The 22,463-nt window shown below is 41.1% G+C and overlaps 1 protein-coding gene across 2 annotated transcripts in view; it reads right to left on the bottom strand.

The window, feature by feature from the left end:
* The window catches only part of MAP3K21 (mitogen-activated protein kinase kinase kinase 21), a 58,871-nt gene that overhangs the window by 10,250 nt on the left and 26,158 nt on the right, over positions 1–22,463 (bottom strand). For both annotated transcript variants that reach the window (XM_060642833.3, XM_060642834.3), the window contains exons 5-6: positions 13,531–13,771; positions 5,906–6,028 (exon numbers count right to left, since the gene is read on the bottom strand). In XM_060642833.3, coding sequence (XP_060498816.2) covers positions 5,906–6,028; positions 13,531–13,771 — 364 coding nt within the window. The remainder of the gene's footprint in view (positions 1–5,905; positions 6,029–13,530; positions 13,772–22,463) is intronic.

Raw genomic sequence — 22,463 nt, 5'->3', positions numbered from 1 at the left:
AGAGGTTAACTGTTAATACAGTCGTGCTAGGTGCTGGGTCCCAGGGTCTCTGCCCGTACGGAGTTTATGGTATGCTATTTCTGCCTCAATAACCCCTCATAGACTAGCCAATCCTAGATTCAGCTAGCAGAACTTTCTTGGTTTTTGTTAAGCGGATTGGTAAGTAGGACATGGTGGAATGAGGGAGGGTTACTGACATTTTCCACTTGTATCAACCATCTCTTTGGAAAAATAGTGCACTAATTTTACTATTATTATATTCAGTTACAGAAAAACATGCCAAGGATGTACAATGGCAGCAGATTACTGGGACACAGGAAGCTATGTGGTGGACTGTTCCATCATTTGATTCTATTTGACAACACGGAAAAGATGTGTTTTACTCTTGCTTTAAGATATACCCCGAAACTTACATTTGCAGAGGATTAGTGAATTTTCTCCCTTATTCCCAGAGAGAAGTGTGTCTGACATACGGTATCGTGTAACAATACCAGTCATTAGAGTAAGCCAGAGGAAGTTACAGTAAGAAAATATTTTCTGCAAATATTAGATGGTGTTCTCTTTAGCAGAAAGGGATTCACTGCATGATGGTGACATACTCATGGTTTTATCCAAAGTCAAATTTACATAGTGTATTTTTATTTGGGTATTTACTTTGGTAGTCTTTACACAATTTGGGGGTAATCTCTTTTATGTTCAGTTTCAGTGAAATGATTCTCATCTCCCTCAATACCTATAATTATTCTTCCCTTCAGTTTCAGAAGTTTTGGGCTTTTCTTCTTACAATGCTTTCACAATACATTTTTCTCAGGTTTACTCACATTTCCCCATCTCTGGTCCAGAGGAAACATGCCAGATGACATCTCTAACTCTCACAGTGAAAGGAAGCCCATTCCTCTGAATCAGGTGGGCAGATCGACATACTTGATCCACCCAAAGGGAAAATCCTCGCAATGAATAATTGCTAATGCTATAAAAGGCAGACCACAGTGAGAGGCTCGAAGGCCACTAAGAGCTTCAGATAAGAATAATAATAAAAATAATGATCAAAACAACTGCCAGTACACACAGAGCTCTTACCATGTGTATATACTTGACCTTTTTAAACAACTATCGTCCCCAGTTTACAGAAAAAGAATCTGAAGCACGATGAGTTTAAGAAACTTGTCCAAAACCACAGTGGAGTAGAGCCAGAGTTGGGATTCAGTGCCATCCTGGGCACTAACCAGATTATTATATTATTAAAAAAAGAATATCCTAAATAAACAACCTAACTCTACACCCTAAGGAACTAGAAAAACAAAACAAAACAAAACAAACAAAAAAACCAGTGATCCAAAAGTTAGTAGAAGAAAGGAAATAATGAAGATTACAGCAGAAATAAATGAAATAGAGAACAACAACAACAAAAACACAATGGAAAAGATGAACCACACTAAGAGTTGGTTCTTTGAAAAGATAAATAAAATGAACACAACCTTAGCTAAACTAACCAAGAGAAAAAGAGAAAGAACCCAAACCAACAAAGTTATAAATGAAAAAGGAGACATTAAAACTGATACCGCAGAAATTCTAAGGATCATAAGAGGTACCAGGAAGAACTATGTGTCAACAAAATGGACAACCTAGAAGAAATGGAAAAATTCTTAAAAAAAATTTTTTTAATATTTATTTATTTTTGTGAGAAAGAGACAGAGCATGATCAGGGGAGGGGCAGAGAGTGAGGGAGACACAGAATCCAAAGCAGGTTCCAGGCTCTGAGCTGTCAGCACAGAGCCCGATGCGGGGCTCGAACTCACAGACTGTGAGATCATGACCTGAGCTGAAGTCGAACACTTAACCGACTGAGCCACCCAAGCCCAAGAGATGGAAAAATTCTTAAACTTACAACTTGCCAAGACTGAATCAGGAAGAAATAAATATCTGAATAGACCAATTATTAGTAAAGAGACTGAATTAATCATCAAAAATATCCCAAAGAAGAAAAGTCCAGGACCAGATGGCTTCACTTGTGAATTTTACCAAACCATTAAGGAAAATTAACACCAGTCGTTCTCAAATTCTTCCAAAAAATCAAAGAGAATGGATCACTTCCAAACTCATTTTATTAGGCAATCTTTACTCTGATACCAAAACCAGAAAAGGACATTACTAGAAAAGAAAATTATGTGCCAATATCCCTGATCAATATAGACACATAAGTTCTTAATAAAATACCAGCAAACAAAATTCAGCAGCACATCATGATCAAGTGGGATTTATCCTTGGGATGCAAGGATAGTTCAACATACGCAAATCAATCAATGTGATACATCACATTAATAGAATGAAAGAAAAGAATCATATAGTCATCCCAATAGACACTGAAAAAGCATTTGACAAAATTCAATATCCATTCATGCCAAAAAGTCTTAACAAATTAGGAATAGAAGGAATGTATCTCAACACAACAAAGACCATGTATGATGAGCCTACCCTTAACATCATACTATATATGATGAAAGGTTTAAAGCTTTTCCTCTAAGATCAGGAACAAGGTGCCCACTATCACCACTCCTATTCAACATAGTGGTGGAGTCCTAGCTAGAGTAATAGGCAAGAAAAAGAAATAAAAGGTATAAAAATTGGAAAGGAAGAAGTAAAATTCTATTTGCAGATGAGATGAAATTATATATAGAAAATCCTACAGATTGAAAGAAAACACCTGTTAGACCTGATTAATGAATTCAGTAAAGTTTCAAGATACAAAATTAACATACAAAAACCAGTAGAGTTTCTATACACTAACAACACGTTTTCTGAGAAGGAAATATAGAAATCCCATTTACAATGGCATCAAAAACTATAAAATACTTACGAATAAAACTAACAAAGGAGGTGAAAGATCTCTATTCTGAAAACTATAAGATATTGATGAAAGAAATCAGAGAAGACACAAATGAATGGAAATATCCTGTGTTGATGGATTGTAAGAACTAATATTGTTAAAATAGCAATACTACCAAAAGCCACCTATGGATTCAATGCAATCCTATCAAGATTCCGATGGCCTTTTTTACAGAAGTAGAAAAACCCCTCCTAAAATGTATATGGAATCACAAAAGACCCTAAATAGCCAAAGAAATCCTGAGAAAGCAGGAGGTACCACATTCCCTGATTTCACGCTATGCTATTAAGTTATAGTCATGAAAACAATATGGTACTGGCATAAAAACAGACAAATAGACCAACAGAATAGAGCCCAGAAATAAACCAAACTACATATTGTCAACTAATACTTGAGAAGGGAGCCAAGAATACTCAATGGAGAAAAGACTCTTCAATAGATGGTTCTGGGATAATTGGATATTCACCTGCAAAAATATAAAGCTGAAACCATATCTTATACCATTCATAAAAATTAACTCAAAGTAGATTAAAGAGTTAAATATGAGACCTGAAACCATGCAACCCCTAGAAGAAAATATAAGAATAAAGCTTCTTGACATGGGTCTTAGTAATGATTTTTTGGCTATGACACCATAGGCACAAGCAACAAAACATAATCAAATTAAAAAATGTCTGCACAGCAAAAGAAACCATAAACAACCTAGTGGAAAGACAACTTACGGAATAGGAAAACAAATTTGCAAACCATACATCTGAGAAGGGGCTAGTCATCAAAGTATATTAACAAACCCATAAAACTCAATAGCAAAAAATCAAGTAACCAGATTTAAAAAATCGGCAAATGTCTTAAACAGACATTTTCCAAAGAAGACATATGAATGGCCAACAGGCACATGAAATGATGCTCAACGTTACCAATCGTTAGGGAAATGCAAATCAAAACCACAATGAGATATCGCCTCACACCTTTTAGAATGGCCACCCTTAAAAAGACATGAGAGAACAAAGACTGGCAGGGATGTGGACTGCTGGTAGGGCTGCAAATTGGTGCAGCCACTGTGGAAAACAGTATGGAGGTTCCTCAAAATATTAAAAATAGAATCGCCATTTTATCCAGTAATCCCACTTATGGGAATTTATCCAAAGGAAATGAAAACACTGAAAAGATACCTGCACCCCGATGTTCATAGCAGCATTATTTACAACAGCCTAAACATGGAAACAACCCAAGGGCCCATCGACAGATGAATGGATAAAGAAGACGCGGTGTGTATATACAATGGAAGGTTACTCAGCCACAGAAAAGGAGATCTTGCCATTTGCAACAACACGGATGGACCTAGAAATACTATCTGATCTCACTTATATGTGGAATCTAAAAAAAAAAAAAAAAAATCATAGAAAAAGAGATCAGACTTGTAACCAGAGGTGGAGGGTGGAGGAAGGGGGAAATTGGAGGCAGGTGGTCAAAAGGCATAAACTTTGAATTAAAAGATAAATAAGTACTAAGGAGGTAATGTGCATGATGACTATAGCTACCATTGCCATATGATGTAAAGAAAAGCTGTTAAGAGAGTCAATCCTAATAGTTCTCATCACGAGGAGAAACATTTTTTACCTTTTTTTAGTCTTTCTTTTCTTTTTATTGTTACCTATCGGAGAAGAAAGATGTGCAGGAAACCTATTGAGGTAATCAGTTCGCGATATATGGAAGTCAAACCACCATGCTGTATGCCTTAAACTTATACAGTGATGTGTGTCAATTATTCCTCAATAAAACTGGAAAAAAAATAGAACTATCATATGATCCAGCAATTGCACTTCTGGGTATTTAGCTGAAGAAGACAAAAATACTAACTTGAAAATACACATGTGCCCCTATGTTCATGGCGGCATTATTTACAATAGCCAGGACGTGAAAACAACCTAAGTGTCCATCAACAGACGAATGGATAAGGAAGATGAGGTATATCTATCCAGGGGGATATTATTCAGCCAGAAAAAAGAATGAAATCTTGCCATTTGCAATAACATGGATGGGTCATGAGGGCGTTGTGCTAAGGGAGATAAGTTAGACAGATAAATACTGTATGATCTTATTTATATGTGGAATCAAATTAAAAAAAGAAAAAAGAACTCATAAATACAAAGAACAGATTGGTGGTTGCCAGAGGCAGGGGGTGGATGAAATGGGTAAAGGGGGTCACAAGGCACAAACTTGCAGGTACAAAATAAGTAAGTCCTGGGGGTGTCATGTAGAGCATGGGCACTATAGTTAATAAGGTATTACGTTATTTGAAAGTTGCCAAGAGAGTCGATTTTAAGAGTTCTCATCATACGAAAAATAAAAATAAATTTTGTAACTATGTATGGTGACCGATGTTAGCCAGATTTATCGTGGTGATCATTTTGCAAAACATGTGACCCTTCGAATGGGTTTGAACTGTGTAGGTCTACTCACATGCTGATTTTTTTTTTTTTTTAATAAATACAGTACAGTCTGGTATATGTATGATTTTCTTAATAATATTTTTCTCTAGCTTACTTTATTATAAGGATACCATGTATGATACATGTAACATGCAAAATATTTGTTCGTTGACTCTTGATGTGATCAGTAAGCCTTCTAGTCAACAGTAGACTCTTATCCGTCAAGTTTCTGGGGAGCCAAAAGTTATATGTGGAGTTTCAACCGCACTCTGTGGTGGGTGGGTGTCCAGTGGCCCTAACCCTCATGTTGTTTAAGGAGCAACTGGATATACAAATATTGAATACTTACGTCGTATACCTGGAACTAACATAATGTTACGTATCAGTTACATCTCAATTCAAAAAAGAAAAAGAAAATTAGACTAAGAAATGTCAGACCAAATTTTGTCTTCTGAATGGTTGTGACATCTATGAATGTCACGTGTTCGTTACAAGGACCTTTAATACACCTCGGGCTGGATGGAATCCAAGTCGGTTCACGGCGGAAATCCCCCCAGGAGCCCCTGGGCTGGGGGAGAAAGCTTACGCTGTATTGCTCGAAGCCGAGGAATCACCGTGGGGCTACTAGGCGGACTGGAACCGTTGCTGTTCAAGCTCCTCCGTTTGTCCAAGTTGGGAGAGGCCTGCACGGTGATTTTATGCTGGAAATCTGTTGGACATGGAAACAAGGAAGAATTAAGGTTTCGTAGTTTTTAAGTTCCATTCATGGCCACTTTCATCAGCACAAAGCAACAAAAGCAAAAACTGCCCAAGGGTAAGAAGGCAGGTATCTCTGGCTCTGTTGCTTGGTTTCCTTCTTCTCTTCCATTCAGGGTTCAAGTCAATAAATGACTCGGAGCCTACGATACGTTAGGTACGGTCAGACACATGCAGAACAATGAGACACTGAGTACTTGCAGAATCGAACCATCTTCTGGGAAGAAGAGTTACCTTTGTGTAGCCGGATATGGTTATAAACAAAATTAGAAGAGGAGACGCCTTGGACTTAAATGAGCCTTGGTTCTGTCACTAGCAAACTCTGGACCTCAGACCAGTCTGGACCTCAGACCTCTCTGAACTGGTCTCCTCAACTGTTAGACAGAAACAACCAACATTGCACAGATTGCTGTGGTGATTAAAACAGAAAATGCAGTTAACGCTAAGGCGGCGGGGGGGAGGGGGGGGTGGTGGTTTCAGGACAAAACACTCCCCCCAATACTCCCCCTTAACCTATCACATTTCTTCACGACTGTCCACTCTTCATCAAATCTAGCATAAAAATACTCTGCTCTGTTTTTACGGGGTCTTCATTTCCTTAGGGGTCTTCATTTCCTTGTATAAAATGTACGTTAAATAATTGCTTTGCTTTTTTTCCCCCTGTTAATCTGTCCTTGACAGTCTGATTTTCAGACCCAGACAGGGACCCTAAGAGGGTCAAGGAAAACTCCCCAACTCTGTATCAGTTAAAAGCATTTTGTGGTCAACATACCCTACAAATCACAGTTAATCTGACCCAACCTTAATATGGGCAGCTGCCACGGAAGAGTATGTTGACAATATGGGAATATACAGAAGGGGTAATGTGACCAGAGGGAAGTGGAGGGAGTCTGGGAAAACTCTGTCAACTGTAAGAAAGTTATCAAAACCTTAGACCCAGGTAAAGGAAATTATTGGGTGTTCTTTCAGAGTGCACGGCTGAGCTTAACCTTTGACTTTCTCTTGACAGGGCTAATTTTTACAACTCTGTCAGGGCAGAGGTTAACTTGTAGATTCTATCTGGTGGCAATACCAACAATTTCTGTCTGGTGTGAAAGACAATCCCCAAGGTTCTGGTTACTGCCATCCTGGGCACTAACCAGATTTGTATTTAACCTAGCAATCTAACCCTAACGTCCCCTTATTAAATTGTCCGTACATACTTAGCTCCTCAAATTCTCAATGAAACCAATTGTAACTGGTTCTCTGGTTATTAACGAGTTGAATAAAAATCTTGGACACGTGTCCATTTCACATTTGAAAGAGAGCTATAATTTTCCTTTCTGAAAACTATACTTTATGCTTTATTTAAAAAAATTTTTTTTAATGTTTATTTTTGAGAGAGAGAGAGAGAGAGAGAGAGAGAGAGAGTGCAGGGGAGGGACAGAGAGAGAGGGAGATACAGAATCCGAAGCAGGCTCCAGGCTCTGAGCTGTCAGCACAGAGCTGCACGCGGGGCTCGAACTCACAAGCCGTGAGATCATGACCCGAGCCCAAGTCGGATGCTTAACCAACTGAGCCATCCAGGCGCCCCTATACTTTCTGCTTTAAAGAACTTTAAAGAACCACCCAGTGTTTGGAATGAGGGGAAGCTGGAATTTGGTAGCCCAGACATCCATCCAATCATTCATGTTAGATGCCTGCAAATTTTTAATACCGTCTCCTCCCCCACCCTCCATATCCAATTAAACACAAAATAGCTTGTAAATTTGGGGTTACAGATTCATGTCAGAGCTATCGTTGAGAAATTTATATTCTTGCTTCTGGAAGCAGCCAACTCCACATCAGAATCCCAGCTTACCACTTCCCAGCCACGTGGATTTTCGGGAGGTGACTTAACCTCCTGGGGTCTCGATGTCTCCATATACAAAACTGGATAATAAATAATGATTCCTACTTTGTAGGACAGCTATGAGAAATTAAATACAAAGAAGTACAGAAAATATTTAGCTCGGGGCTCCTGGCATAATACCTGTTCAGTAGATACAGGTTAGTGATTCTTTTTGTTCTCTCCGTCTCTACGGCATCCATCATTCCACGCCGAACCTGCCACATTTTCTCTTGATCTTCCTGCACCTCTCCCCTGGGCCCCTCTCATCTAGCTCACAGCAGTCAGATGCATTTTAAAAACGTATGCCAGACCATGCCATTCCTTTGCTGAAAACCCTTCAAAGGCTTTGCTTTTTTTTTTTTTTTTTTTTGAGAGAGAGAGAGAGAGAGAGAGAGAGAGAGAGAGAGCATGAGCAGGAAGAAGGGCAGAGAGAGAGGGGGAGTCACAGAATCCAAAGCAGGCCCTGCACTGTCAGCACAGAGCCTGATGCCAGGATCAAACTCACCAGCCATGAGATGGAGTCAGCGCTTAAGGGGCTGAGCCGCCCAGACGCCCTTAAGTTACTTAAGTTCTTAAGTTACAGAGATCAAAATGCTAACACACTCGGGGTTCTTCGTGACTCTAGCCTCATCCTGCCCTGTTCTCCCGTCACTTGCTATGGTTTGAACCAGGGGTCGGCAAACTTTTTCTGTAAAGTGCCACATAGGAAATGCATGGCCTCTGTCACAATTACTCACATCTGCTAATTTAGCAAGAAATCAATCATACAATAGACATAAATGTGTTCCAATACAACTTTCTTATGGAAATGGTAATTTAAATTTCATGTAATGTTCACGTACCATGAAATATTGTTCTTCTTATTCTTTTCAAGTATTTAAAAGTGCATGAGCCACTCTTAGCTCGTGGGCTGCACAGAACAGGTGTGGTAGGGTAGATTTGGCCCACAGTGTGCAGTTTGCTGAGCCCGGGACAAACCACACGGGTCTTTCTCAGTTCCTGGCAGGAACCAAGCCTTGTTTGCATGTGCTCTCTTCCTTCTCCCTCTGTATTCAGTCAAGTCTTATTTCAAGTCTCAATTTAAAATTTTTGCCAGGGCACCTGCGTGGCTCAGTCGGTTAAGTATCTGACTTCAGCTCAGGTCATGATCTCGTGGTTGGTGAGTTCCAGCCCTGTGTTGGGCTCTGTGCTGACAGCTCAGAGCCTGGAGCCTGCTTCAGATTCTGTGTCTCCCTCTCTCTCTGCGCCTCCCCCACTCACGAAAGTGGAGAGGGAGAGCTGTCAAACATGCTCTGTCTCTCTTTCTCAAAAATAAACATTAAAAAAAATAAAAATTTTTGTGAATCCTTTTATTTTGTTTTCATTTTTTTTTTTAGAGAGAGAGAGAGAGAACACCTGGAGCAGAAGAGGGCCAGAGAGAGAGGAAGAGAGAGAACCTCAAGCAGGCTCCATACGAGGGGCTCGATCTCACAACTCTGGGATTGTGACCTGAGGCGAAATTAAGAGCTGGACATTTAACCAACTGACCCACCCAGGTGCCCCCAAATCTCAACTTAAATGTTACTTCTTGAGGACAACTCTCTTGATCTTCGTAAAGCAGGTGACACCTTTCCACTACTCACTGTCATATGACTTTTCCCTCATAGCAGTTAATAATTTTATCAAGTAAATAAGTATTTAATTATTAGCTTAAGGTTCGCTCCCCTCCCAATACAGTGTCAGCTCTACGCTGGCAGGGGCCATATAGACTCCATCACAGTACGACCCCAGCGCAGGCTGGCGAAATGCCTCGCCCATGAAAGATACTCAGTAAATCTCTGCTGAATCAATATTTTATCCGTTTACGTTTATAAGTAATGTAAGGGCAGAGATCATGTTTATTTTTTCGCAATCCCTATTACTTGATAACGGCAAATCCTCAAGTATTTGTTGAAGGCGAAAATGGTGTAAGGTTTTACGACAGAATCCGCCTGGTGCTCACTTACAGTCAATTGCTGAAAAATACACAGCTGGGTGTAGGGTGGTTTGGAAGACAAAACAAGTGGAAACGAAGTAGCAGATGGGAGGCTTCCTCCATCTACCAAGATCTGACCGGGCAGAGAGCAGTCTGAACAAAGATCGGATGTGAGAGAACAGTTCAGCAGGTGATTGGACTGATTGGCGGGTGGGGGAAGGTTAAGAGAAACAGTCTTACCCGTAGGTATGAAAGAGTTTATTTTAGATTGAAGTGCTTTATAAAGGTTCAGCTAGCCCCATGATTTGTCATAACACTGGAAGCAAATTCCCCATGAGTTCTGCGGAAGGAGGAGCCACCAGCCCAGAGTAGAGCAGAAGGCGGCTGTGTTCTTGTAGCCCTCAGAACTAGAACCCGGAACCAGACCACAGCATGGAAACGATAAACCAGGTGGAACAAGGGATGGCCGGGTGACCAGCAGAGAACATCTGTAAGGCCAAGGAGGAGTAGCACAAGTACCAAACTGGATTTTAACAATACCTAAGATTCAGAGTGCTTGTGACCTCCTGGAAAAGTCTAAATAATTTCTCTATCACAAAAAAAAGGACTCTAAGTTTAAAAAAATTTTTTTTAATGTTTATTCATTTTTGAAAGAGAGAGAGAGAGAGAGAGAGAGAAAGCAAGCGGGGAGGGGCAGAGAGAGAGGGAGACACAGAAGCCAAAGCAGGCTCCAGGCTCTGAGCGGTCAGTACAGAGCCTGACGCAGGGCTCGAACCCACGAAACAGGAGATCATGACCAGAGCCGAAGTTGGATGCTTAACCGACTGAGCCACCCACGCGCCCCTGGACTCTTTATGTCTTAAACATAAAGAAAATATTCTTTTTGTTTGTTTGTTTGTTTGAGAGAGAGGGGTGGAGAGAGGAGAGAGAATGAGAGAGAGAGAGAGAAAGAGAGAGAGAGAGAGACCGCACGCATTGGGAGGGGCAGAGGGTGGGAGAGAACCCAAGCAGGCTCCACATTCAGCATGGAGCCCCACTCTGGGCTCGATCTCACTACGGTGAGATCACGACCTGAGCCAAAATCAAAAGTCGGACATTCAACCGACTCAGCTACTCAAGGGCCCCCCAAATATTATTATAAATACCCTTGTCCCTGTGAGTTGAGGAAAGGTTGACTTTGTCCCAGTTCTACATTTAGGAAAACTGGCTGATGTTCAGTTTTTCATCCTACTTGAGAGAATAATTTTCTCATGGCAGATTCTCCATGAGGTCCCCAGACTTTCGCATAAAACTATACTTGTGTTTTTATTGGCAATATTGATGTTTCATGACAGTATCAGTGGGAATAATCATTTGACCCTGCAAATAGTAGCATTTGCGCGCGCGCACACACACACACACACACACACTCTCACATGTGCACATGTGAAGGAAGATGACTGTGGCTGGCTTTTGGCATTTCCAAAGTGGTTAAAATCAGGATCCCACTGCTTTTGAAAGATACCAAATTTGAAGGCTTCAAACCTTCTTTGCCTTATTTTATAGGTTCTAAACATACAACTTTGGCCTGAGATAAACATAAGGCAGAGCACGTGGTACAAAGTGGTCACCATAGAAATACATCTACCGTGATCACTCTGAGATTCCAACAAGTTCCAAGAATTCACAAAGTACAATTTATACTTTATGTAGATGATATCGTCTACACTTTTGTAGATTATATCGTCTCATTTTATAAGCATCCACCCTTGTTTGGGGACTGCCCATAAAGGACTGCCAGCGGAAGGATTACGTTGGAGTTTTCTAGTGGTTAAGTCATCACAGCTATAAATAGTCATAAGATTAAAAGTTATCCTCTGTGATTCTGAAGGACAAAATTACGATGAGCTAATTTTTCACATTTAATAACAAGTTTTTGGAAGAGGGAGAGGCACAAATATTAAAGGTCAGTTTGTAGGAGTCTCCAATATGCTTCTGAGAAAATTTTTAAGCTAGTCACACATAGGGAAAATTTCCTGCAAAAGGGGTTCAAGCGATTTGTACGCTGAAAAGAAACTACCACCGCCATTCGAGCTGCTGTCTAGCAGATGTTTCTTCCTTAATAGTGTACCGCTAAACAGTACTAACATTTGGTAACTCAAAGAATTTTCTAGAAGGCAATAAGTTCATTGGAGGTGCAAATAATTGCTTTCTCTTCTATACTAAGCAAAATTCCTGGAGGAAATAAGTCACTATTGTTACAGTTATTTTTCTCTTTGGATATGTATCCTACTTTGGGACACTATGCAAGTAAATTGTGTGTGTGTGTGTGTACCTGTGTATATGTGTGTGTGTGGTGGGGGGGGGAAGTTGGGGGAATCTAAAGAGAATCAGTTTCCAGAGCAGTAACAATCTGACAACAATGTAGCAACACCTTGTGGCCAGAAGAGGTAAACCCCATGCTAAATTAAAGAAACAATTTCATTCTTTGAAAATGGATTAGGACTATAGCAGATTTTGGGGGTATGTTTTAATGGGAAATCTTTTATTGAATGCTGTAAGGCAAATAAATGTAGAACAAATTCTAAGAGAGAATGTAATCCAGGAACAATATAAATCTAGCAAAAATAATCGAATTCATATTTGGTCTGCTACAAGTGAAGACAAGATATTGCGGAAACACGATTTGAGAAGAAAAGCAGGAGTGAAAGTGACCTCAGGAATCCTGAGACGTTTGCTTTCATCACTTTACCACTGAAGAGTAAAGAATCACTGGAACGATTTAATTTTTTTCTTCCAAGTTTATTTTCCATCAATTTCTCATTAGCCATGCCCCTCCCAAGTCTCCCAGGGAATCGGTGAATATTAATTAGCATAACCTAGTCGCAACACAGATAGAAGGTTGATAGAGCCAAGACCTGGAGAAATTCTGAATTTTTCTATCATCTACACATGAAAGCAGAAGCCTCATCATAAATAAAACAGTTTCTTTTAAATTATGTGGGACCCACAAGACAGCACAGTCAGTGGTCCCCCAAGTTACACTTTGGCTAAAAAGCAAACATCCGAAGAGATCCTGAAAAAAGATCTTTTTTTCCTCCAGAGAGGTCAAAGGTAAAGGCAGGAAGGACCACACACAGCCTGCTCCCACTATATCAAACCAAATAATCAATAACGTATACTGTGTACTCACCATGGCCACATATCAGCGATTTTCTGACTGAGGGCATTGGCAATAATCCAAAAAGTCACATTATGTTGGGAGGCTTCCAGTAGTTTGTGATAAGTAATTTTATGAGACAATGTATACATACTCTATATAAAAGAAAAGTGTTGTTGGGGTACCCGGTGGCTCAGTCGGTTAAGCGTCTGGCTTCAGCTCAGGTCATGATCTCGCGGTTAAGGAGTTCGAGCCCCGTGTGGGGCTCTGTGCTGACAGCTCGGAGCCTGGAGCCTGCTTCGGATTCTGTGTCTCCCTCTCTCTCTGCCCCTCCCCCGTTCATGCTCTGTCTCTCTCCGTCTCAAAAATAAATAAGTGTTAAAAAAAAAAAAAATCTCATCCTTCCGTCTCTTCCCGGGCTGGAGACAACAAAGAAGCCCATCACACAGATGACATTCAAAACTCTTGCGACACACGCAGACGAGCGCATACCTGAAGGTAAGCTGATGCGATGTCCGTCTTTGAGCTTTAACCGACTCCGCCTGAACTTTCCCTTCCTCTTCTTGACGTTGGGCTTCTCCTGGTTTAACTGGAAGATCAAAATGTTGAGCTCCCGCTCCAGCACGTCGATCTCCCGCTCGGCCAGCTGCTGCTCCCGCCGCTTGAGCAGCGCCTCCTGGGACTTCTGCTGGAGGGCGGCCCGGGTCAGCTCCTCCTCGCGGGACCGCAGCTCCTAGGGCACAGAGCACGCGGTGTAAGCAAGAAGCAAGTGGGGGTGGCTCTTCCAAAGCTCAGCCCCCCACCGCCCTGGTCCTCTCGGGGCAGCAGCCTTGGCAATCAGGACTGCAGGAGCTAAGACTTCCCCGGCCCAGCACTGACTCAGACTACAAGCAATCCGCCTGCGCTCTGCGTCCGGAGTCTCAGGGTCCCCAAAAGGTGTCACCAATTTTTCGAACCCGATTTTAACACTTCTCCCTCCTCATCGCTGGCCCTCATGATCACCTGACACGGAAAGTTCAGTAACATAGAGCAACAGAGGACAGAGGTGATCGACTCATTTCCCAAATAAAGCCAAACGGTAAGACTTGACTGATTAAAGGAGAATCATTCTACTCATGAAAGACCACAGTTCAGATTTCTCTACCTGGGAAGAACTTCGTTGGGTTATTTAAGGATTTGCTTAGGGGTTAAAACATCCTGGTGGAGAGATTCCAGGAACAACAAAGCTAATGGGTCAGAAGGCAGCGGAAGGCCCAAGAGAAATGAAAATGAGCATCCCTAAAATTGTAAGCCGCTGGAAAATGAATTTTTCAGGACCCCATGGATGAATGAGAAGTATCACTTCTGACACAGATCGCGTGAATTAGCTCATGAAGGCCGCTCTGTCACAATTAAAGTCTAACTTCCAAAACTTGGCTTTGGTTTCAGAATTATTTAGCTTCATAGAAAGCCCATGAATTAAAGAATACAGTTAATCCTTGAAGAACACTGAGTTGGGAGCATTGACCCTCCCCACCCCCACCTTGCCATGGAAAATCCATATATAACTTTTGAGCCTTCAAAACATAACCACTAATAATAGCCTACTGTTGCTGAGAAGTCTTACCAACCACATAGTCAATTAACACGCATTTTGTATGTTACATGTATTACAGAGTGTATTCTTACAATAAACGAAGCTATAGAAAAGAAAATGTTTAATAATAATGGAGAGAAGATATATTTACAGTCCTGTACTGTATTTATTGAAAAAAGCCACATATAAGTGGACCCACATAGTTTAAACCTGCGTTATTCAAAGATTGACTGTTCCTATTAGGAAAAAAGTACTCAACAGTAAAACCAAGAACTCTACCAAGTTTTAAAATCACACTTCCACTCTTATTTCATTTCTATAAAATGTTATGTGTGTCTTTTTTTTTTTTTAATGTTTACTTATTTTTGAGAGAGAGACAGAGTGTGAGTGGGAGAGGAGCAGAGAGAGAGGGAGACAGAGAATCGGAAGCAGGCTCCAGGCTCTGAGCGGTCAGCGCAGAGTCCGACGCGGGGCTCGAACTCACGAGCGATGAGATCACGGCCAGAGCCGAAGTTGGCTGCCTACCGACTGAGCCACCCAGGCGCCCCTAAAATGCTCTCTTCTTTACCAGAGACATAAATGTTCCTTTTAGTGCTGAACTTCTTTCTCTTCTTGATTACCCTGCTACTAAATCAAGCAGTCATACTGAAATCAAGGCATTTGCAAACTTTTATTTACACTGCTCCAGAAAATTTAATCTTAGACTGTCCCAACACCAGAAGCTTTGTTAGAAACTATAGATGCCATCTCAGATGCAGCTTTGAGCTAGGAGCTGTGAGAGCTCCGAGGACTGGGCAAACATATCACACTTTATATAAGCAGCCACACTTGATACAGCCCATGTCAAGAATACTGATACAGAAAAAAAACAAAACAAAACAAAAAAAACACTCTAAAATAGAGGCTCATGGAAGAAACCAGAGCTGAGGCATGGGATTAAAATGTCAACTCAAGTCTGCTAATCCCTTGGACTTTTTATAGAAGGGCTCAATGAATACATGGAGGCTGTCAGTACAATTATCACAGAGGAAAAACAGAAGACCCTCATTCCGTAAATAAATATAATAATATCAAGAAGAGACGGAGGAGTTCTAAAAAAAACAAAAAAAATTATTTATTCAGATCAAATGAATTCTGAATTTATTGTTAATTTACAAAGTGGGCTGAAATTCACCTTTGAAACATTCTTAAAATTTGCTTTTTCTAAACAAAGCTCACAAAATTGCAAAAGATTTACTTAACACCGGTTGATATTCAAGTCACTTCTGCTAATATGTACCAGCTGATTCTTATTTATAAGCAGATCAGTATTTCTTCGTTACATTATGCTGGACGTAAATTACTATATACTACATGAAAGGAAAAGAAAATGAAGAAAATGCTACATATTAGAAAAAATTCTGAAATCTGTTATATAACTGATGGCTTTTTCCAACCAGTTTGTCCAAACTGGAGACCTTACCATCGTGTATTTGGGGACAAAAGATACTTTCCAGTCAACTTTCAATGTCTAACTCATTACTGTCTGCCCTTTTGTTAAGATATTACTTTTCAGTGGTGTTGATATCAATCCAATTAGCTACTATGGAATGAAATGGCATAAGATACAGATAAGGCCAGCAAATTCAATTAGGCCTTTTGTGTGTTACTACTACAATAATTGAAGAAGAAACCATTTTTAATTCCGGGTCCCGGGCGAAAATGTGGATCCCCTGGCCATGGCTTTATAAGTTAAAAACAAACAAACACTTGCCCGAGACTTAAGAGAAAAAAAATAAGATCAAAGAGAAAACAGCCAAAGTACTCTTCTTTCTGAATGCATTTTAAAACATTCAAAAGTAAAAGAAAAAAAAAGGCTGGAGTATTAGAACCCCTTCGAATACTTTGAAATTATGAAGCATACACAAAAATTCTTTTGGTTGCTGAGATTTCTAAGCAGTAATATTTGTTTAATTGCTTGGCACAGGCCAGTCTAGTAATGGCAAATCCAGATTCCTGGCAGATGTTAATCATTAATGGCGGCATGTCTTCCAATAGTGGTTCAAAAACAGGTGCATGGACCCAGTGCACAAAGACAGACACACAAAGATAAGCAGCCAGGAATTTAGGGAGGAACCGATATCCGTGGAGGCTACAGTTTACTGAGTAACGCAGAGCACAGCCAAGTTACTGACCATTAATTCCAAGTCTGACGCCTCCTACCTTAAGCAATCAGTGAACGAGAAAGGGAGATAGTGCACGTACACCCTGCTCTCGACTCTGTCGAGAAAGACACAAGTAGAAGAAACCTTTGAGCAAAATCCAAGAACAAAAAACCCCCAAAAAGCATTATAGATTCTCTTCAATTTTGAGTCAAAGGCTCGTAAGATACCATAAATGTGGTATTTCAAGGAGCACTGCACAGATATCACATAGAAAGAGAAAGCAAGGACGCCATGAGAGGACAGCTCAAAAATGATTCCAAAGAATAATAAAGAAACTACTGTAAACCCCCACATGGAGAAAGGGAAGACACGCATTCTTGAAGGATGCTTTTTGACTTTTATACAATGTAAAGTAAGAATTAATTCACTGGATATCCTTCTATCTGGCAGTGTCATGAATAATTATCAATAATTTAAAATAAGTAAATTAGATAAAAATCATCGTTATTAATAACATCACCTCAAAATTTTAAATCCTGTGGCTTCTTTTATTTTTCCTCTAAGTTCACTCCCATTCCCCAAAATCTTTTTTTTTTTTTTTTTTTTAATTTTTGCTATTAAACATCTAATCTTAGAATTCCTGAAAACAATTTGGGGAAGTGTGAAAACAAAACAAAACAAACAAAATGAGTATTTTTCTCGACCATGTTAAGTGAACGAAAATGTTTTAAAGTTTCCAAGAAACTATTAATAATATCGTGGAAAGTAATCCTTCGATGAAACACGAGATGTAAAAGCTAATCTGGCCGGTCACTTTCAAGCATTTTCCTGCTCAGAGGAGCCCAGTTTCCCGAACGACTGGGCCAGGGATTGGCAGCGGCTGTTAGAAGCTGCTCTGGTTCCAATCAAAGCCACCGCTTTCTTTGGCACTTGCCAAGTAATGGGCACTGCTCTCAGCCCTGTGCACACACCATGGGGTTAAGCCCCACACCACCCCAGGGAGCCGGCAGCGTGACTGTGACCTTTAAGGGGGAGGAGGTGAGCAGGGAGGGAAGAGCCCCGGGTCCAGCCAGCTGTCTGGCTCCAGTCGTAACCGCTTCGCTAGACTGCTATGGATTTTGGCACTCTGCTAAAAACTTGTATTAAAAAAAGGGAGGGGGAAGGGGTCTATCGTTGTTTTTAGAATCCCATTTCGATATCCCCTTTCGTCTGTGTGGCTCCCTCGAGGGAAGGAAGCTGAATGCAGTCTACTGAGCCACCGTCTGCTCGAAGCGTCAGAAAGTTGTTGATTCCCAGACCACATTTTCTTATATTAAATATAATTTATTGTCAAATTGGTTTCCTTGTAAAACCCGGTGCTTATCCCAACAGGTGCCCTCTTCAGTGCCCATCACCCACTTTCCCCTCTCCCCCACCCCCCATCAACCCTCAGTTTGTTCTCAGTATTTAAGAGTCTCTTATGGTTTGCCTCTCTCCCTCTCTGTCATTTTTCCCCTTCCCCTCCCCCATGGTCCTCTGTTAAGTTTCTCAAGATCCACATATGAGTGAAAACATGTAGTATCTGTCTTGCTCTGCCTGACTTATTTCACTTAGCATAATACCCTCCAGCTCCATCCACACTGCTGCAAATGGCCAGATTTCATTCTTCCAAATTTTCAATTTTCTCATTGCCAAGTAGTATTCCATTGTATATATACACCACATCTTCTTCATCCATTCATCAGTTGATGGACATTTGGGCTCTTTCCATAATTTGTCTATTGTTGAAGGTACTGCTATAAACATTGGGGTACAAGTAAGTGCCCCTATACATTAGCACTCCTGTATCCCTTGGGTAAATTCCTAGTAGTGCTATTGCTGGGTCATAGGGTAGATCTATTTTTAATTTTTTGAGGAAACTCCACACTGTTTTCCAGAGCAGGTGCACCAGTTTGCATTCCCACCAACAGCGCAAGAGGGTTCCCGCTTCTCCAGACCACATTTTATTATTTAAAAAAATTCTTTTTAACATTTATTTATTATTGAGAGAGAGAGAAACACACACACAGAGCATGAGCAGGGGAGGGGCAGAGAGAAGGGGAGATACAGAATCCAAAGCAGACTCCATGCTCTGAGGTGTCAGCACAGAGCCTGATGCAGGGCTTGAACTCACAAACTGCGAGATCATGACCTGAGCCGAAGTTGGTCACTCAACCAACTGAGCCACCCAGGCGCCCCACCAGACCACATTTTAATCCCTGGAGCTTTGACCCAAGAGGCCCTACTTCCAAACTCTGCAACATGAACCCTCTAAGTTCTTCCAGTATTCCAGGGTAGCCCCTGCAATTACCATTCCCTTCTGCACCCCTTCTGTTCTTTGTCCAGACTTGATTTCCAGGTCCTCCTTCTGCCTTCCAGGCCATCTTCCTTGGGAGGCTCTTTAAAACCTGATGCCAACAGTCAAACCCACTGTCTAAGGCTGCATCTGCCAGTTTTGCATTTTCCAACTTACAAAATACTGAAAAATCTAAGAAGGGGCTGAATTACCTAAGCCTACTACTTGAAAAAAAAATGACTTCAGGAAAAAATAAGTGACTTCAGCAGTTTATATATTTCTCTCTAACCTTTATTTTAATCACTTAAAATTAGGAAATATTTAAAATATACTACAATCAGAGAGAACAGCAAATACCCACACACTCACTGTCAATATTTAACAGATGCTAAGGTTTTACCTCATCCGTTTCAGATCTGCTAAAGTCTCATATGCAGCACACGCCCTAAACTCTCTCCTCTCCCTCTTCTTGTCTGCGGTTCCTTGGTTGCCCCGTAACCCTCCCTCATCCAGACCTTCAGACTTTCGGTACATCTGAATGGCACTGGTTTATGTGTTTTACCAATTTCCATAAATGGTATCTAGCGTAACTATCCTTCTGCAACTCACTTTTTCCACTCAATTTTACATTTGAGATTTATCCTCGATGCAACATGTAGCTAGAATTCATTCATTTCCACTGGTTTGAAGATTTCCAGTCCGAATCAATACTGAATATACTGGATCAATACACAGCAGTTTGGGCATCTGTTCCCTGTTCATGGATACTGAGGCCAATCCCAGGTTTTCACTATCACAAACCACGCTTCAGTGAACAACCAAAACTTCCCCGGGCACACATGTGGGCGTCCCTCAAGAATATATAAGTAGAAGTTAAACAGCTGAGTTGTAAACCTCTTCGATGGCATAAGATTCAGAATAGATTTCCAATACATACATCTAAATTCCCTGTTTCCCTTGAGTAATAATGGAGGTAATGATAATCGCTAGTATCACTCACCTACTAGAATACATTTCAGGTTAGAATACATTCAGGATATTAAGAAACTTTGCGTAGGTTAATGTAACGTATTTATTCACTATCTACCATGTGCTGAGTACTCTGTTCAATGCCATGGATGAAAATGACCAAGAATAAGATAGTGTAGCTGACTAATATATTATCTAGCAGAAATGGCAAACCAAGAATAAGTACGCAAGCTAATACTGAAGTCAGACTCAGGGCCACCTGAGTATGGGATGCTGTGACACACAGCTTATCTGGTGCATCTGGGTGAGGGGAGGGAGCTACAAAGGACTCACAGCCAAGGAGCCAGCAACTGTGAGGTGGGGTGAGAAGCTAAGGAGGGGACAGTATTCTGAACACACAAGAGCATGTATCTGGAGCCCGAAGGTCAAGAGTGTGGTGGCATCAGAGGAACTGAATGGAATTCAGGACGGTTGGGACACAGTGAGGCTACATATGGAAGGACAAAGGAAATTAATAAGGGAAAGAAATTGGCCGCTGAAGAAGGATGCTCAGATTTGCATTGTAGAAGGGCCACTGGAGGTGAGGGGACCAACTGGGGGAGCAAGACTGGATGCAGGACAACCAGGTGGGATGCTGTTGCAGTGACGCAGGTGGGAAAGCGAGGACAACAGGGATTAGGGGAGGGATTCCCACTGATGGTCTCTGTCACACAGGAGACCACCAGAAACATCTTCAAAGCCCTTGGAGGCCGGGTACCAATGAGAACAGTAATCTGTCCGTCACAGAAAGAAGAAAGCAGAATGAAGGAAGATCGGGTAGGGGTGAGGGGTGGGTTCTGACTTCGGTGTTTGGCTGGAAATGCTGCCAAGATCCACGTCTAGCCCCTTTTAAAAACTTGTCCACAAGATCCCAGACCCCTAGCCTGCCATTCTAAGGACCTCAAGAAAAGAGACTGTCGTAATTATATTTGTCTCCCAGGACTCTAATACTGCTCCCAGCACACAGTACATAGTCAGTACATGTTTGCTGGGAAAACACAAAACAGAACATAACCTTGAAACTCACAACAGTTTCCCCATGGACACGGTTTTAAGTTGTATGTATTTTTTAGAAAACAATTTACACGTTGGGGAGACCCTGTGACATGCCTGGGAGTGATTCCCAATTCAGTAAGACAACAGTAGACCTAAGCTTCTCAAAGACAGAATCTGGGCATGCGACGTCTTGGTGTCACGCACAGTATTATAAAAACCAGGTCAAGAAATGTTTATGCATGGGGTGCCTGGGCGGCTCAGTCGCCTAAGCGTCCAACTTCAGCTCAGGTCATGATCTCGTGGTCTGTGAGTTCGAGCCCCGTGTTGGGCTCTGGGCTGACGGCTCGGAGCCTGGAGCCTGTTTCAGATTCTGTGTCTCCCTCTCTCTCTGACCCTCCCCCGTTCATGCTCTGTCTCTCTCTGTCTCAAAAATAAATAAACGTTAAAAAAAAAAAAATGTTTATGCACATGTATTCAAACCACAGCTTGTTATTCCCTCTTTGCACTTGGGTTGACCATAGACCTTTAGTATTACAGTCAATATAAAAGTCTAGACATGTAATACAGAGCCTCTCTGCCTCAGTCCAAGTTACTCTAGCATGAGGGAATGATTCTCAGCCATGTTTTAATGTCGTAAATTTGAATCAGCAAGTGGGCTCTTTATTTAGCAAAGCATTACTGCCCTCTTAAAAAAGAATTCTACTATTTTAGAATCACAAATATATGAGGTATAAAAATTCCTTCCTGGACAACTGCATGGCTTTGTAAAGGTTATCAAAAACTTGCGATGTTGTACTTTAGCCCAGACATTTCTTGCACATACAAACAGAACTTAACCTCTCGGATAATTATACACTTTGGACGGGCAGAATAAGGCTTGATTCATCAAAATGCTCAAGTACTACAAAAGGGTCTTCAAAAAATTAGTGCTGAACCTATAGCACAGAACCGTGCTGTAAAGTTGGGGTTCTTAGGGGCCGTGAAGTCACTGTGTCGCCAAAGGAGACCATGCTAATTGCATTCACTTCCCAACCAGTCTGCCTTCCAATTGGGTATACCTTTACTTCTCCTAGTTCACTGTGTATGTCGTGGCATAAATGCAGCCTCAGGTATGTTTCACATAGATGTTTATTTAGTGCTTCTTAAAATAAACAAACCAACCGGAACTTAACTCAACATACTAAAAGGTTCAAAAATTATACTTTCCCAGTTTCTCCAGCAAAGCACTGCTTTGGAGATAAAAGGGTGTGTGTGTGTGTGTGTGTGTGTGTGTGTATGGGGGGGGTGTCTAGCATAAGAAAGGCTTTAAAAGATACAGTCAAAAACTTTAAAAAGACACCTTTGTGACAAACTGTGACATTTATAGAGTATTACATGACATCAAGGA

The sequence above is a fragment of the Panthera onca genome, chromosome D2, assembly GCF_046562875.1.
Source record: "Panthera onca isolate mPanOnc1 chromosome D2, mPanOnc1 haplotype 2, whole genome shotgun sequence".
Taxonomy (NCBI): Eukaryota; Metazoa; Chordata; class Mammalia; order Carnivora; family Felidae; genus Panthera; species Panthera onca.
Note: the sequence above shows the minus strand (reverse complement) of the source record. Positions and strands in the feature narration are given on the sequence as shown.